The 14,228-nt window shown below is 44.9% G+C and overlaps 1 protein-coding gene across 1 annotated transcript in view; it reads right to left on the reverse strand.

The window, feature by feature from the left end:
* Positions 1 to 1,149: 1,149 nt before the first annotated feature.
* LOC130356856 (cilia- and flagella-associated protein 251-like) overlaps positions 1,150 to 14,228 on the reverse strand; it is a 50,471-nt gene continuing 37,392 nt past the window's right edge. Inside the window, exon 8 of the mRNA XM_056558897.1 lies at positions 1,150 to 1,242. Within this exon, the coding sequence (XP_056414872.1) occupies positions 1,228 to 1,242 (15 nt within the window). The 3' untranslated portion in view covers positions 1,150 to 1,227. The remainder of the gene's footprint in view (positions 1,243 to 14,228) is intronic.

Consider the following 14,228-nt stretch of genomic DNA (forward strand, 5'->3'; position numbering starts at 1 on the left):
AGGCCATCCAGCTCGACCTGAAGCATTACAAATTCTCTGTCTTAAGAAAATCAGTGTTATTGCGGACCGACAACGCCACCGCGGCATTTCATATCAACAAATAAATGTGGAATGTGGTGCCGTGCACTTCAAGAGCTGTGTGCAGAAATTATGAAGCGGGCAGAGCCAGTTGTGCTGGATCTACAAGCAATTCAAATCAGAGGAGAGGCAAATCATCAGGCAGACCTGTTGAGTTGGCAGACCCTCAAATCTGGAGAGTGGGCTCTGAATACGAAGTGGGGGGAACTCCAGAATGAGATCTCATGGGGACCAGGAAGAATCGCAATTTAACAAGATTCGGTTCTCTCAGGAAGCAAGATTGGCTGGATATTCTGGACGCATTTTCATTTCCCTGGAGCAACAAATTTGTGTACCTGTACCCTCCGCTTCCTGTACAGCCCAGAGTGCTGAGCAAGATCATGACAGAATCCCCAACAGTAATTCTGGTCACACCGTTTTGGCCCAGGAGGGCTTGGTTTCCAACTGTGTTACAGCTCTCAGAGGGCAATTATTTCAAATTCCCAGCAGCACCAGACCTGCTTCTACAGAAGGGATTCTTTCACCCTCAACCTGAGCATCTCACAGCATGGTTACTGAGGGGGAAAGGTTAAAACAACTGGGTTTGTCAGAGGAAGTAGTGTGTACATTATTATCTTCCAGAAAATCATCTACAAATTTTATATATTCTAGGTTGTGTAAAAAATTCCAAGCCTGGCTCGCCTAATCCGATTCACAACTCGGATTATCATCAGTACTACAGTTTCTTCAAACCGGACATGACAAGTGGCTAAAAGCAAATACTCTAAGAGTTCATCTTACTGCCATAAATTCTATGATGGATGGGAAGTTTAACAATCAACCACTCATCACAAGATTCTTTAAGGCTCTGAGAAGATTGGATCAGGTGGTATGTCCTCCAGTAGCGGCATGGGGCTTATGTATAGTACTGAATGCGTTGACCTCCATTTGAATCTCTGGAGGACATTGACTTCAAGTGGCTCTCCATGAAAGTGCTATTTTTGGTTGCAGTGACTTCTGCACGAAGATTAGGAGAGATCCAGGCCTTGTCATCCAGTGAGCCATATATGAAAATGTTGCCTGATGGTGTGTGTCTCAGGACTATTCCAGCTTTCATTCCTAAGGTTCCTACTGCAGAGAATATCAATAGAGAATTGTTCCTGCCAGTCTTCATTCCGAATCCCACTATGCATGAAGAAATAAAGTTTCACACTTTAGATGTCAAGCGAGCGCTGTCTTGTTATCTGTCCCGCGTTCATGCCTTCAGAAGGGAAGAAAACTTGTTCATCCTAACCTCAGGTGCCAGGAAGGGGTTCAAAGCTTCAAAGGATACATTAGCTTGCTGGATTCATACTACCATTATTGAAGCTTACGTGAAAGAAGGAAAAGATCCTCCACAACCTTTGAGGGCCCATTCCACGAGATCCACATCCACGTCTTGGGTGGAGAGGGAACCTGTGTCGCTAATGGAGATTTGTAACGCTGCCTCGTGGTCGTCTACTTCAACATTTGCCAAACACTATCGTTTGGACCTTCAGACCAAGATCCCAGCCTTCAGCACCGGAGTCTTGTCTGCAGTGTGAGATTACTAATTAACCCCTCCCCTTTTGGTTCTATGTTATATCCCTCCTGTGCTGCCGTAGGGGACAATGAGGAAAGTGGGTATTTATACTTACTGTAATTTTACTTTCCTCAAGTCCCCAAAGGCAGCACACATACCCTCCCAATAAAGTGTGTTTTGCATCAGGCGGTCTATTTTATTACACAGAGGCCCTCATTTACTAAAGTCCAACCAATTCTTTTTCTCGGTTATTGCGCCTAAATTTTAGTCGCAACGTCTGTGTGACTATGCGACCAAATTTTTGTTGCAAAACCAACACTTTAGAAAACACTCTGAATGTTTTTTTTTCACTCTGAAATGGGCGCGTTTTATTCAAAAATGGGTGTTTTACCGACAAAAAACATGGAGTACTTCCAAAATCACTTGAGAAAAAGTGTGAGTTTGCCTCACACAATAACCGACAGCCAAGAGGCCGAGTGAAATTTCAAAAATGGAATGATTTCTAACAAAGGACTGTTTGTCATTGTGTTTTTTGTGAAAGTAACTTGTTTTATAACCTGAAAACTTTTTTTACAGTTCAACACTTTTCTGAATAAAATATTCAATGCTTTTGTGATAGTTTCTTTTTAAGACATTTGCAATATTAGGTTTAAATCAATTTAACACCAAAGCTGATAAACAAGGATGATTGTTGTAATGTTTGAAAAATTATAACACATGAATACGTTTGACTCATGGAAACATTTTTAAACTAACATGTCTAAACCATTTTGACTCACACAACTAATTTCTTTAGCTCCGAGTTTGTGCGACACAATTGACTAGTGCGACACAAAAAATGTGCGACACAAAAATAACCGTCATGTGCGACAGAATAGCAAATAAGCCTGAAAATAAAGACAAGTGATATTGAAATCACTCCAGAAGAAACACTCCACTCTTAGTAAATCAGGGCCAGAGTGCGGGAGTTTGCGGGGTTGTTTTATAGGTATGGTACCTTGGTTAATTAAAATAATTAATTATGCTAACATTTAGATGGGTGGTCCTGGTTGGTGGTCTGGAGACCGCAATACCCTTCTGTGCTGCCTTCGGTAGAATTACAGTAAGTATAAATACCCACTATATAAACATATATATATACATATATATATATATATATATATATATATATATACTCATGCATATATATTTATATACAGTGGCGATCAAAAGTTTGGGCACCCTAAGAAATTTTTTTTTTAATGTGCATAAGGAAGCCAAGGAAATATGGAAAAATCTCCAAAATGTATCAAATTACAGATTAGACATTCTTATGTGTCAACAAAAGTTAGATTTTATTTCCATCATTAACACTTTCAAAATAACAGAAAACAAAAAAATGGCATCTGCTAAAGTTTGGGCGTCCTACAGAATTTAAAGCATGCACTGCCCCTTTTGCAAAGCTGAGACCTGTCAGTGTCATGGATTGTTCTCAATCATCATCTAGGAAAACAAGGTGTTGTCAATCTCTCAGGTATTAAATGCCCAGACTCATCTGACCTTGCTCCAACAATCAGCACCATGGGATCTTCTAAACAGTTGTCTAGAAATCTGAAACTGAAAATTGTTGACGCTCACAAAGCTGGAGAAGGCTATAAGAAGATAGCAAAACGTTTTCAGATGTCAATATCCTCTTTTCGGAATGTAATTAAGAAATGGCAGTCATCAGGAACAGTGGAAGTTAAAGCAAGATCTGGAAGACCAAGAAAATATGAGACAGAACAGCTTGCAGGATTGTGACAAAAACAATTCAAAACCCATGTTTGACTGCACAATCCCTCCAGAAAGATCTGGCAGACACTGGAGTTGTGGTACACAATTCCACTATAAAGAGATACTTGTACAAATATGGTCTTCATGGAAGAGTCATTAGAAGAAAACCTCTTCTACGTCCTCACCACAAAAATCAGCATTTGAACTTTGCAAATGAACATATAGACAAGCCTGATGCGTTTTGTAAACAAGTTCTGTGGACCGATGAGGTTAAAATTGAACTTTTTGGACGGAATGATCAAAGGTACGTTTGGAGAAGAAGGGGAAATGAAGTTAATGAAAAGAACCTCTGTCCAACTGTTAAGCATGGGGGTGGATCAATCATGCTTTGGGGTTGTATTGCAGCCAGTGGCACAGGGAACATCTCACAAGTAGAAGGAAAAATTGATTCAATAAAATTTCAGCAAATTTTGGATGCTAACTTGATGCCATCTGTGAAAAAGTTGAAATCCACAGGGGATTACATCAAGAGGCGTAAACCGAAGGTTTTGCCATGGCCTCCACAATCTCCTGACCTCAACATAATTGAAAATCTATGGATAGACCTTAAAAGAGCAGTGCGTGACAGACAGCCCAGAAATCTCAAAGAACTGGAAGACTTTTATAAGGAAGAATGGGCATAGATACATCAAACAAGAATTGAAAGACTCTTGGCTGGCTACAAAAAGCGTTTGCAAGCTGTGATACTTGCCAAAGGGGGCAGTACAAGATATTAACTCTGCAGGGTGCCCAAACTTTTGCAGACGCCATTTTTTTGTTTTCTGTATCTTGAAAGTGTAAATGATGGAAATAAAATCTAACTTTTGTTGACATATGAGAATGTCTAATCTGTAATTTGTTGCCTTTTGGAGATTTTTCCATCTTTCCTTGGCTTCTTTATGCACATTAATACAAATTGTCACCTGGGGTGCCCAAACTTTTCATCCCCACTGTGTGTGTGTATATATATATATATATATATATATATATATATAATATATTGTGACAAGGTGGCAAGGAAAAGGGTGTATTTCCTTGGCTCACCCTGGAGAATCTCTCACCAGCTTCTTAAGTAATGAGGCAGCAGGGAAGAGAGGTGTATATAAGATGGAGACTCAGTCTCATCTGTGTTCTCCCTTGGAAACAGTATGCTGGCTATTAGAGGGGGAGACACACAGGCCACAGGCCCTGTGTAGGTAACACGCAGCCGCTGCGAGTGGTCCAAGTTTGGGTGTGAACTGGTAGTAAAACAGGTTGCAGGTGGCACGGGTTTTAACTGGATGAGGCAAGCTCACCAGTTGATAGACAGGGCATGCTGTGAGTTATAGTCAGCGACCAGACGGTCTAGGACTTAATTTTGTTCCTGTTTATGTTTTGTTTTTACCTGCAACCTGTGAAAATAACGCTGGCAAGGAGCCAGACTTGTATGAGGAACTGTGGTCTGCTGTGTTATTGTTAGGAACGTGTCCCATGGCAAGTGACCAGGACGATCCAAGAACTAATCCCTGAGACGGTTCGTCACATTTTGGTGGAGGATGCGGGCACACGTTGATAAGGACATAACGTTGACAAGGGCAACCCGTTGACAAGGGCAACCAACAGGCGAGTTGCAGTGGAGCTGTTGCTAGGAGCAACCCCCGCAAGATTGCAAGTCGGAGGAGCCCAGCAGAGGAGTTCAAGCACAGGATGGTGTCTGTGGAGGAGCGTTGCTAGGGGCAACTGATCAAGATTTTTGTTTTCAGAAAAAAGGACATTGGCAGGCCGTTGCTGGGGGCAACCGACGTGGGACACAACCGGTGGTCACCAGGATGAAGCCAAGGTCCCGTGAGGTATTGGTGGGCGGAATCACACTGTGGGTGGACTTGGATGGACGTAAGACTGTGTCTCAGATAATGCCGGAAATAATTCCCTTTGTGAAGTACCGCCCGGAGCCCGGTAAGACTGTTCAAATTACCTTTGATACATGTTTTGGGGCAGTAAGGTATATGATGGAGGTATGTGCAGAACTTACAGTTGAAATTGTACTGGACAGAGACTTTCCGTATTTCTGGCAGCTGTGGGATGCCGAGAGTGCACCTGAGAGTTCGCACACAAAGATTCCGGAAGTAGTGAGGACTGGGGTGTCTCTACTGGACTGTGTGAATGGTGCTGCATATTGTGAACCCATGCAGGCTGATAATGTTTTTCTTGAAACACTTATGTTAATGTGTTCTGATGTAAAGAGTACTGTTACCTCCTCTCGCAGGACAAAATAAAACCTGTGTGAGCTGGAAATAGAAGGTAAAAAGATGATGGATTTGTTAGATCAAAAATGTGTAATAAGTCTGGTAAAGACCAGCTGCAGAAAGCCAGACCCTGCTGTAATTTCTATAGAAGCTGGTTTTTGGGGTTATAAAATAGTTAATGTGTGTATTTCTACTCCCTATGGTACCATAAGTCACAAGGTTGCAATAAAGCCTCCTTAGAGTATGAAGTAGTGCTGGGGAAGGATTTTCCATTTTTTCAGCAGTTAGTCAGGAACACCTGATAGGCTCACAATACTTGGCTTTCAACACATAGCAAGGGACAGTAATTCAACAGATGATGAGGATGGGGAGTGTCAGCAGACCCTAGGTATATGTCAGGTGGGAGTGTGCCAGGCCACTAGGGGAGCTGAAGAACAGTCCGCAAGTCAAGTTAAAGAGGTGACTGGAATAGAAGCTATGGAGATGGTTGTGGAAAAACCAAAACTCCAGAAGAGAGTACCAGTGGAGCTCGGGGCTGCGCTTACGGTCACAGACAGAGTCCTAAGTGAAGGAGATGTGGCAGATATTGTAGCAGACCCAGCAGCCCTAGTCGTTTTTGCCAGGCCGTAGAGAGACTGTGACAAGACAAAAGTCTGCCAAGGAGCCGAGAGACAGTTCAGAGGAACTGTTTGGGAATCACCCTGACTCGCTGGTGCCAAGAGCCATTGAAGTTGTTGTTAGGGGCAACGAACTTACCGCCAAGGGATTGCCAATCTGACGGGAGTGTTTAGCAAGAGTCTCCCTTGATAACCTCTTCAACAGCGCCTCCTCCAGACTCCAGTGGTCTTAAGTGAGTCTTGTCCTCCAGTATTTGATCTTAAAGGGGGTCTCCTCCTACCCCTTATGAGGCAAATTAATCCTCCTAATGTTAAAGGCGCCTCATTTGCCTCTATATGTTAAAGGGGTTATCAGAGGAGCTAAAATGGCATAAACTTTCCCCTCCCTCCAGTGGCACTTTTCCAGTTAGCTCTCATCTCATCCTGATACCTTCTCACCTGGAATAAAGGGGGTGGCTGAAATAAGGGGTCATGGGTTATGTGGTTGAAACCAGGCCTCCATGTGGTAGAAAATGTACATACGATGTTGCAGACATTTGCTGCCACTGATTTCGCCTGCATGTGATGACTGCAACATGCTACCTGCTCCCCCATCTCGGCCCTCCATTTTCATACCAGAAGGTATCAGGACGAGTCGAGACCAAACCAGAAGTGAGCTCCTGGGAAGCGAGGTAAGGTCATACCTTTTCAGCTGTCTTGATAACCTTTTTAACAGCGCCTCCTCCAGACTCCACTGGTCTTAAGGGAGTCTTGTCCTCCAGTATTTGATCTTAAAGGGGGTCTCCTCCTACCTCTTATGAGGAAAATGAATCCTCCTGATGTTAAAGGCGCCTCATTTGCCTCTATATGTTAAAGGGGTTATCAGAGGAGCTAAAATGGCACAAACTTTTCCCTCTCTCCAGTGGCTGGGAAGCGAAGGAAGGTCATACCTTTTCAACTGTCTTGATAACCTCTTTAACAGCGCCTCCTCCAGACTCCACTGGTCTCAAGGGAGTCTTGTCCTCCAGTATTTGATCTTAAAGGGGGTCTCCTCCTACCCCTTGTGAGGCAAATGAATCCTCCTGATGTTAAAGGCGCCTCATTTGCCTCTATATGTTAAAGGGGTTATCAGAGGAGCTAAAATGGCATAAACTTTTCCCTCTCTCCAGTGGCTGGGAAGCGAAGGAAGGTCATACCTTTTCAGCTGTCTTGATAACCGCTTTAACAGCGCCTCCTCCAGACTCCAGTGGTCTTAAGGGAGTCTTGTCCTCCAGTATTTGATCTTAAAGGGGGTCTCCTCCTACCCCTTGTGAGGCAAATGAATCCTCCTGATGTTAAAGGCGCCTCATTTGCCTCTATATGTTAAAGGGGTTATCAGAGGAGCTAAAATGGCATAAACTTTTCCCTCTCTCCAGTGGCTGGGAAGCGAAGGAAGGTCATACCTTTTCAGCTGTCTTGATAACCGCTTTAACAGCGCCTCCTCCAGACTCCAGTGGTCTTAAGGGAGTCTTGTGCTCCAGTATTTGATCTTAAAGGGGGTCTCCTCCTACCCCTTATGAGGCAAATTAATCCTCCTGATGTTAAAGGCGCCTCATTTGCATATATATATATATATATATATATATATATATATATATATATATGTTAAAGGGGTTATCAGAAGAGCTAAAATGGCATAAACTTTTCCCTCTCTCCAGTGGCTGGGAAGCGAAGGGAGGTCATACCTTTTCAGCTGTCTGGTAGACTCTTTAACAGCGCCTCCTCCAGACTCCACTGGTCTTACGGGAGTCTTGTCCTCCAGTATTTGATCTTAAAGAGGGTCTCCTCCTACCCCTTATGAGGCAAATGTATCCTCCTTATGTTAAAGGCAGCTCATTTGCCTCTATATGTTAAAGGGGTTATCAGAGGAGCTAAAATGGCATAAACTTTTCCCTCTCTCCAGTGGCTGGGAATCGAAGGGAGGTCATACCTTTTCAGCTGTCTGGTTAACCGCTTTAACAGCGCCTCCTCCAGACACCACTGGACTTACGGGAGTCTTGTCCTCCAGTATTTGATCTTAAAGGGGGTCTCCTCCTACCCCTTATGAGGCAAATTAATCCTCCTGATGTTAAAGGCGCCTCATTTGCATATATATATATATATATATATATATATATATATATATATATATATGTTAAAGGGGTTATCAGAAGAGCTAAAATGGCATAAACTTTTCCCTCTCTCCAGTGGCTGGGAAGCGAAGGGAGGTCATACCTTTTCAGCTGTCTGGTAGACTCTTTAACAGCGCCTCCTCCAGACTCCACTGGTCTTACGGGAGTCTTGTCCTCCAGTATTTGATCTTAAAGAGGGTCTCCTCCTACCCCTTATGAGGCAAATGTATCCTCCTTATGTTAAAGGCAGCTCATTTGCCTCTATATGTTAAAGGGGTTATCAGAGGAGCTAAAATGGCATAAACTTTTCCCTCTCTCCAGTGGCTGGGAATCGAAGGGAGGTCATACCTTTTCAGCTGTCTGGTTAACCGCTTTAACAGCGCCTCCTCCAGACACCACTGGACTTACGGGAGTCTTGTCCTCCAGTATTTGATCTTAAAGGGGGTCTCCTCCTACCCCTTATGAGGCAAATGAATCCTCCTGATGTTAAAGGTGCCTCATTTGCCTCTATATGTTAAAGGGGTTATCAGAGGAGATAAAATGGCATAAACTTTTCCCTCTCTCCAGTGGCTGGGAAGCGAAGGAAGGTCATACCTTTTCAGCTGTCTTCATAACCGCTTTAACAGCGCCTCCTCCAGACTCCAGTGGTCTTAAGAAAGTCTTGTCCTCCAGTATTTGATCTTAAAGGGGGTCTCCTCCTACCCCTTATGAGGCAAATGAATCCTCCTGATGTAAAAGGCGCCTCATTTGCCTCTATATGTTAAAGGGCGTATCAGAGGAGCTAAAATGGCATAAACTTTCCCCTCCCTCCAGTGGCTCTTTTCCAGTTAGCTCTTATCTCATCCTGATACCTTCTCACCTGGAATAAAGTGAGTGGCTGAAATAAGGGGTCAGGTAATGTGTTGTTGTCACCACATGTGAGTGAAACCCGGCCTCCATGTGGTAGACAATGTACATACGATGTTGCAGACATTTGCTGCCACTGATTTCGCCTGCATGTGATGACTGCAACATGCTACCTGCTCCCCCATCTCGGCCCTCCATTTTCATACCAGAAGGTATCAGGACGAGTCGAGACCAAACCAGAAGTGAGCTCCTGGGAAGCGAGGTAAGGTCATACCTTTTCAGCTGTCTTGATAACCTTTTTAACAGCGCCTCCTCCAGACTCCACTGGTCTTAAGGGAGTCTTGTCCTCCATTATTTGATCTTAAAGGGGGTCTCCTCCTACCTCTTATGAGGCAAATGAATCCTCCTGATGTTAAAGGCGCCTCATTTGCCTCTATATGTTAAAGGGGTTATCAGAGGAGCTAAAATGGAATAAACTTTTCCCTCTCTCTAGTGGCTGGGAAGCAAAGGAAGGTCATACCTTTTCAGGTGTCTTGATAACCGCTTTAACAGCGCCTCCTCCAGACTCCAGTGGTCTTAAGGGAGTCTTCTCCTCCAGTATTTGATCTTAAAGGGGGTCTCCTCCTACCCCTTATGAGGCAAATGAATCCTCCTGATGTAAAAGGCGCCTCATTTGCCTCTATATGTTAAAGGGGGTATCAGAGGAGCTAAAATGGCATAAACTTTCCCCTCCCTCCAGTGGCTCTTTTCCAGTTAGCTCTTATCTCATCCTGATACCTTCTCACCTGGAATAAAGTGAGTGGCTGAAATAAGGGGTCAGGTAATGTGTTGTTGTCACCACATGTGAGTGAAACCCGGCCTCCATGTGGTAGACAATGTACATATGATGTTGCAGACATTTGCTGTCACTGATTTCGCCTGCATGTGATGACTGCAACATGCTACCTGCTCCCCCATCTCGGCCCTCCATTTTCATACCAGAAGGTATCAGGACGAGTTGAGACCAAACCAGAAGTGAGCTCCTGGGAAGCGAGGTAAGGTCATACCTTTTCAGCTGTCTTGATAATCGCTTTAACAGCGCCTCCTCCAGACTCCACTGGTCTTAAGGGAGTCTTGTCCTCCAGTCTTTGTTCTTAAAGGGGGTCTCCTCCTACCCCTTTTGAGGCAAATGAATCCTCCTGATGTTAAAGGCGCATCATTTGCCTATGTTAAAGGGGGTATCAGAGGAGCTAAAATGGCATAAACTTTCCCCTCCCTCCAGTGGCTCTTTTCCAGTTATCTCTCATCTCATCCCGATAGCACCCCACCTGGAATAAAGGGGATGGCTGTCATAAGGGGTAAGGTAATGTGTTGTGGTCACCACATGTGGGTGAAACCAGGCCTCCATGTGGTAGAAAATGTACATACGATGTTGCAGACATTTGCTGCCACTGATTTCGCCTGCATGTGACGACTGCAACATGCTACCTGCTCCCCCATCTCGGCCCTCCATTTTCATGCCAGAAGGTATCAGGACGAGTCGAGACCAAACCAGAAGTGAGCTGCTGGGAAGCGAGGGAAGGTCATACATTTTCAGCTGTCTTGATAACCGCTTTAACAGCGCCTCCTTCAGACTCCACTGGTCTTAAGGGAGTCTTGTCCTCCAGTCTTTGATCTTAAAGGGGGTCTCCTCCTACCCCTTGTGAGGCAAATGAATCCTCCTGATGTTAAAGGCGCCTCATTTGCCTCTATATGTTAAAGGGGTTATCAGAGGAGCTAAAATGGCATAAACTTTTCCCTCTCTCCAGTGGTTGGGAAGCGAAGGAAGGTCATACCTTTTCAGCTGTCTTGATAATCGCTTTAACAGCGCCTCCTCCAGACTCCACTGGTCTTAAGGGAGTCTTGTCCTCCAGTATTTGATCTTAAAGGGGGTCTCCTCCTACCCCTTATGAGGCAAATGAATCCTCCTGATGTAAAAGGCGCCTCATTTGCCTCTGTATGTTAAAGGCGTTATCAGAGGAGCTAAAATGGCATAAACTTTCCCCTCCCTCCAGTGGCTCTTTTCCATTTAGCTCTCATCTCATCCCGATACCTTCTCACCTGGAATAAAGTGGGTGGCTGAAATAAGGGGTCAGGTAATGTGTTGCTGTCACCACATGTGGGTGAAACCCGGCCTCCATGTGGTAGACAATGTACATATGATGTTGCAGACATTTGCTGCCACTGATTTCGCCTGCATGTGATGACTGCAACATGCTACCTGCTCCCCCATCTCGGCCCTCCATTTTCATACCAGAAGGTATCAGGACGAGTCGAGACCAAACCAGAAGTGAGCTGCTGAGAAGCGAGGGAAGGTCATACCTTTTCAGCTGTCTTGATAACTTCTTTAACAGCGCCTCCTCCAGACTCCACTGGTCTTAAGGGAGTCTTGTCCTCCAGTATTTGATCTTAAAGGGGGTCTCCTCCTACCCCATATGAGGCAAATTAACCCTCCTGATAGTAATGGCGCCTCATTTGCCTCTACATGTTAAAGGGGTTATCTCAGCATCTAAAATGGCATTATCTTTCCCCGGTTCCCAGTGGCTCACTTCAAGGTTGGTCTCTTTCCCTGTTGACTTATTACCTGGAATAAAAGGGGGGGACTGAGATGGTGGGTCAAGTACTGTGTTGTGGTTACCACATGTGGGAAAAACCATGCCTCCATGTGGTAGCCAATGTACACACAATGTTGTATACATTTGCTGCCACTGGTTTCACCTGCATGTGAAGGCTGCAGCATAGTACCTGCTCTACCATCTAAGCTCTACCTTTACATACCAGAAGGTGTTAGGAAGAGTAGAGACCAAATCAGAAGTGAGCTGCTGGGAAGCGAGGTACGGTCATACCTTTTCAGCTGTCTTGATAACTTCTTTAACAGCGCCTCCTCCAGACTCCACTGGTCTTAAGGGAGTCTTGTCCTCCAGTATTTGATCTTAAAGGGGGTCTCCTCCTACCCCTTATGAGGCAAATGAATCCTCCTGATGTTAAAGGCGCCTCATTTGCCTCTATATGTTAAAGGGGTTATCAGAGGAGCTAAAATGGCATAAACTTTTCCCTCTCTCCAGTGGCTGGGAAGCGAAGGAAGGTCATACCTTTTCAGCTGTCTTGATAACCGCTTTAACAGCGCCTCCTCCAAACTCCAGTGGTCTTAAGGGAGTCTTCTCCTCCAGTATTTGATCTTAAAGGGGGTCTCCTCCTACCCCTTATGAGGCAAATGAATCCTCCTGATGTAAAAGGCGCCTCATTTGCCTCTATATGTTAAAGGGGGTATCAGAGGAGCTAAAATGGCATAAACTTTCCCCTCCCTCCAGTGGCTCTTTTCCAGTTAGCTCTTATCTCATCCTGATACCTTCTCACCTGGAATAAAGTGAGTGGCTGAAATAAGGGGTCAGGTAATGTGTTGTTGTCACCACATGTGAGTGAAACCCGGCCTCCATGTGGTAGACAATGTACATACGATGTTGCAGACATTTGCTGCCACTGATTTCGCCTGCATGTGATGACTGCAACATGCTACCTGCTCCCCCATCTCGGCCCTCCATTTTCATACCAGAAGGTATCAGGACGAGTCGAGACCAAACCAGAAGTGAGCTGCTGAGAAGCGAGGGAAGGTCATACCTTTTCAGCTGTCTTGATAACCTCTTTAACAGCGCCTCCTCCAGACTCCACTGGTCTTAAGGGAGTCTTGTCCTCCAATCTTTGATCTTAAAGGGGGTCTCCTCCTACCCCATATGAGGCAAATGAACCCTCCTGATAGTAAAGGCGCCTCATTTGCCTCTACATGTTAAAGGGGTTATCTCAGCATCTAAAATGGCATTATCTTTCCCCGGTTCCCAGTGGCTCACTTCAAGGTTGGTCTCTTTCCCTGTTGACTTATTACCTGGAATAAAAGGGGGGGACTGAGATGGTGGGTCAAGTACTGTGTTGTGGTTACCACATGTGGGAAAAACCATGCCTCCATGTGGTAGCCAATGTACACACAATGTTGTATACATTTGCTGCCACTGGTTTCACCTGCATGTGAAGGCTGCAGCATAGTACCTGCTCTGCCATCTAAGCTCTACCTTTACATACCAGAAGGTGTTAGGAAGAGTAGAGACCAAATCAGAAATGAGCTGCTGGGAAGCGAGGTACGGTCATACCTTTTCAGCTGTCTTGATAACTTCTTTAACAGCGCCTCCTCCAGACTCCACTGGTCTTAAGGGAGTCTTGTCCTCCAGTATTTGATCTTAAAGGGGGTCTCCTCCTACCCCTTATGAAGCAAATGAATCCTCCTGATGTTAAAGGCGCCTCATTTGCCTCTATATGTTAAAGAGGTTATCAGAGGAGCTAAAATGGCATAAACTTTTCCCTCTCTCCAGTGGCTGGGAAGCGAAGGAAGGTCATACCTTTTCAGCTGTCTTGATAATCGCTTTAACAGCGCCTCCTCCAGACTCCAGTGGTCTTAAGGGAGTCTTGTCCTCCAGTATTTGATCTTAAAGGGGGTCTCCTCCTACCCCTTATGAGGCAAATGAATCCTCCTGATGTTAAATGCGCCTCATTTGCCTATGTTAAAGGGGGTATCAGAGGAGCTAAAATGGCATAAACTTTCCCCTCCCTCCAGTGGCTCTTTTCCAGTTAGCTCTCATCTCATCCCGATAGCATCCCACCTGGAATAAAGGGGGTGGCTGTCATAAGGGGTCAGGTAATGTGTTGTGATCACCACATGTGGGTGAAACCAGGCCTCCATGTGGTAGAAAATGTACATACAATGTTTCAGACATTTGCTGCCACTGATTTCACCTGCATGTGACGACTGCAACATGCTACCTGCTCCCCCATCTCGGCCCTCCATTTTCATACCAGAAGGTATCAGGACGAGTCGAGACCAAACCAGAAGTGAGCTGCTGGGAAGCGAGGTAAGGTCATACCTTTTCAGCTGTCTTGATAACCGCTTTAACAGCGCCTCCTCCAGACTCCACTGGTCTTAAGGGAGTCTTGTCCT

This window comes from Hyla sarda, chromosome 2, assembly GCF_029499605.1.
Source record: "Hyla sarda isolate aHylSar1 chromosome 2, aHylSar1.hap1, whole genome shotgun sequence".
NCBI lineage: Eukaryota > Metazoa > Chordata > Amphibia > Anura > Hylidae > Hyla > Hyla sarda.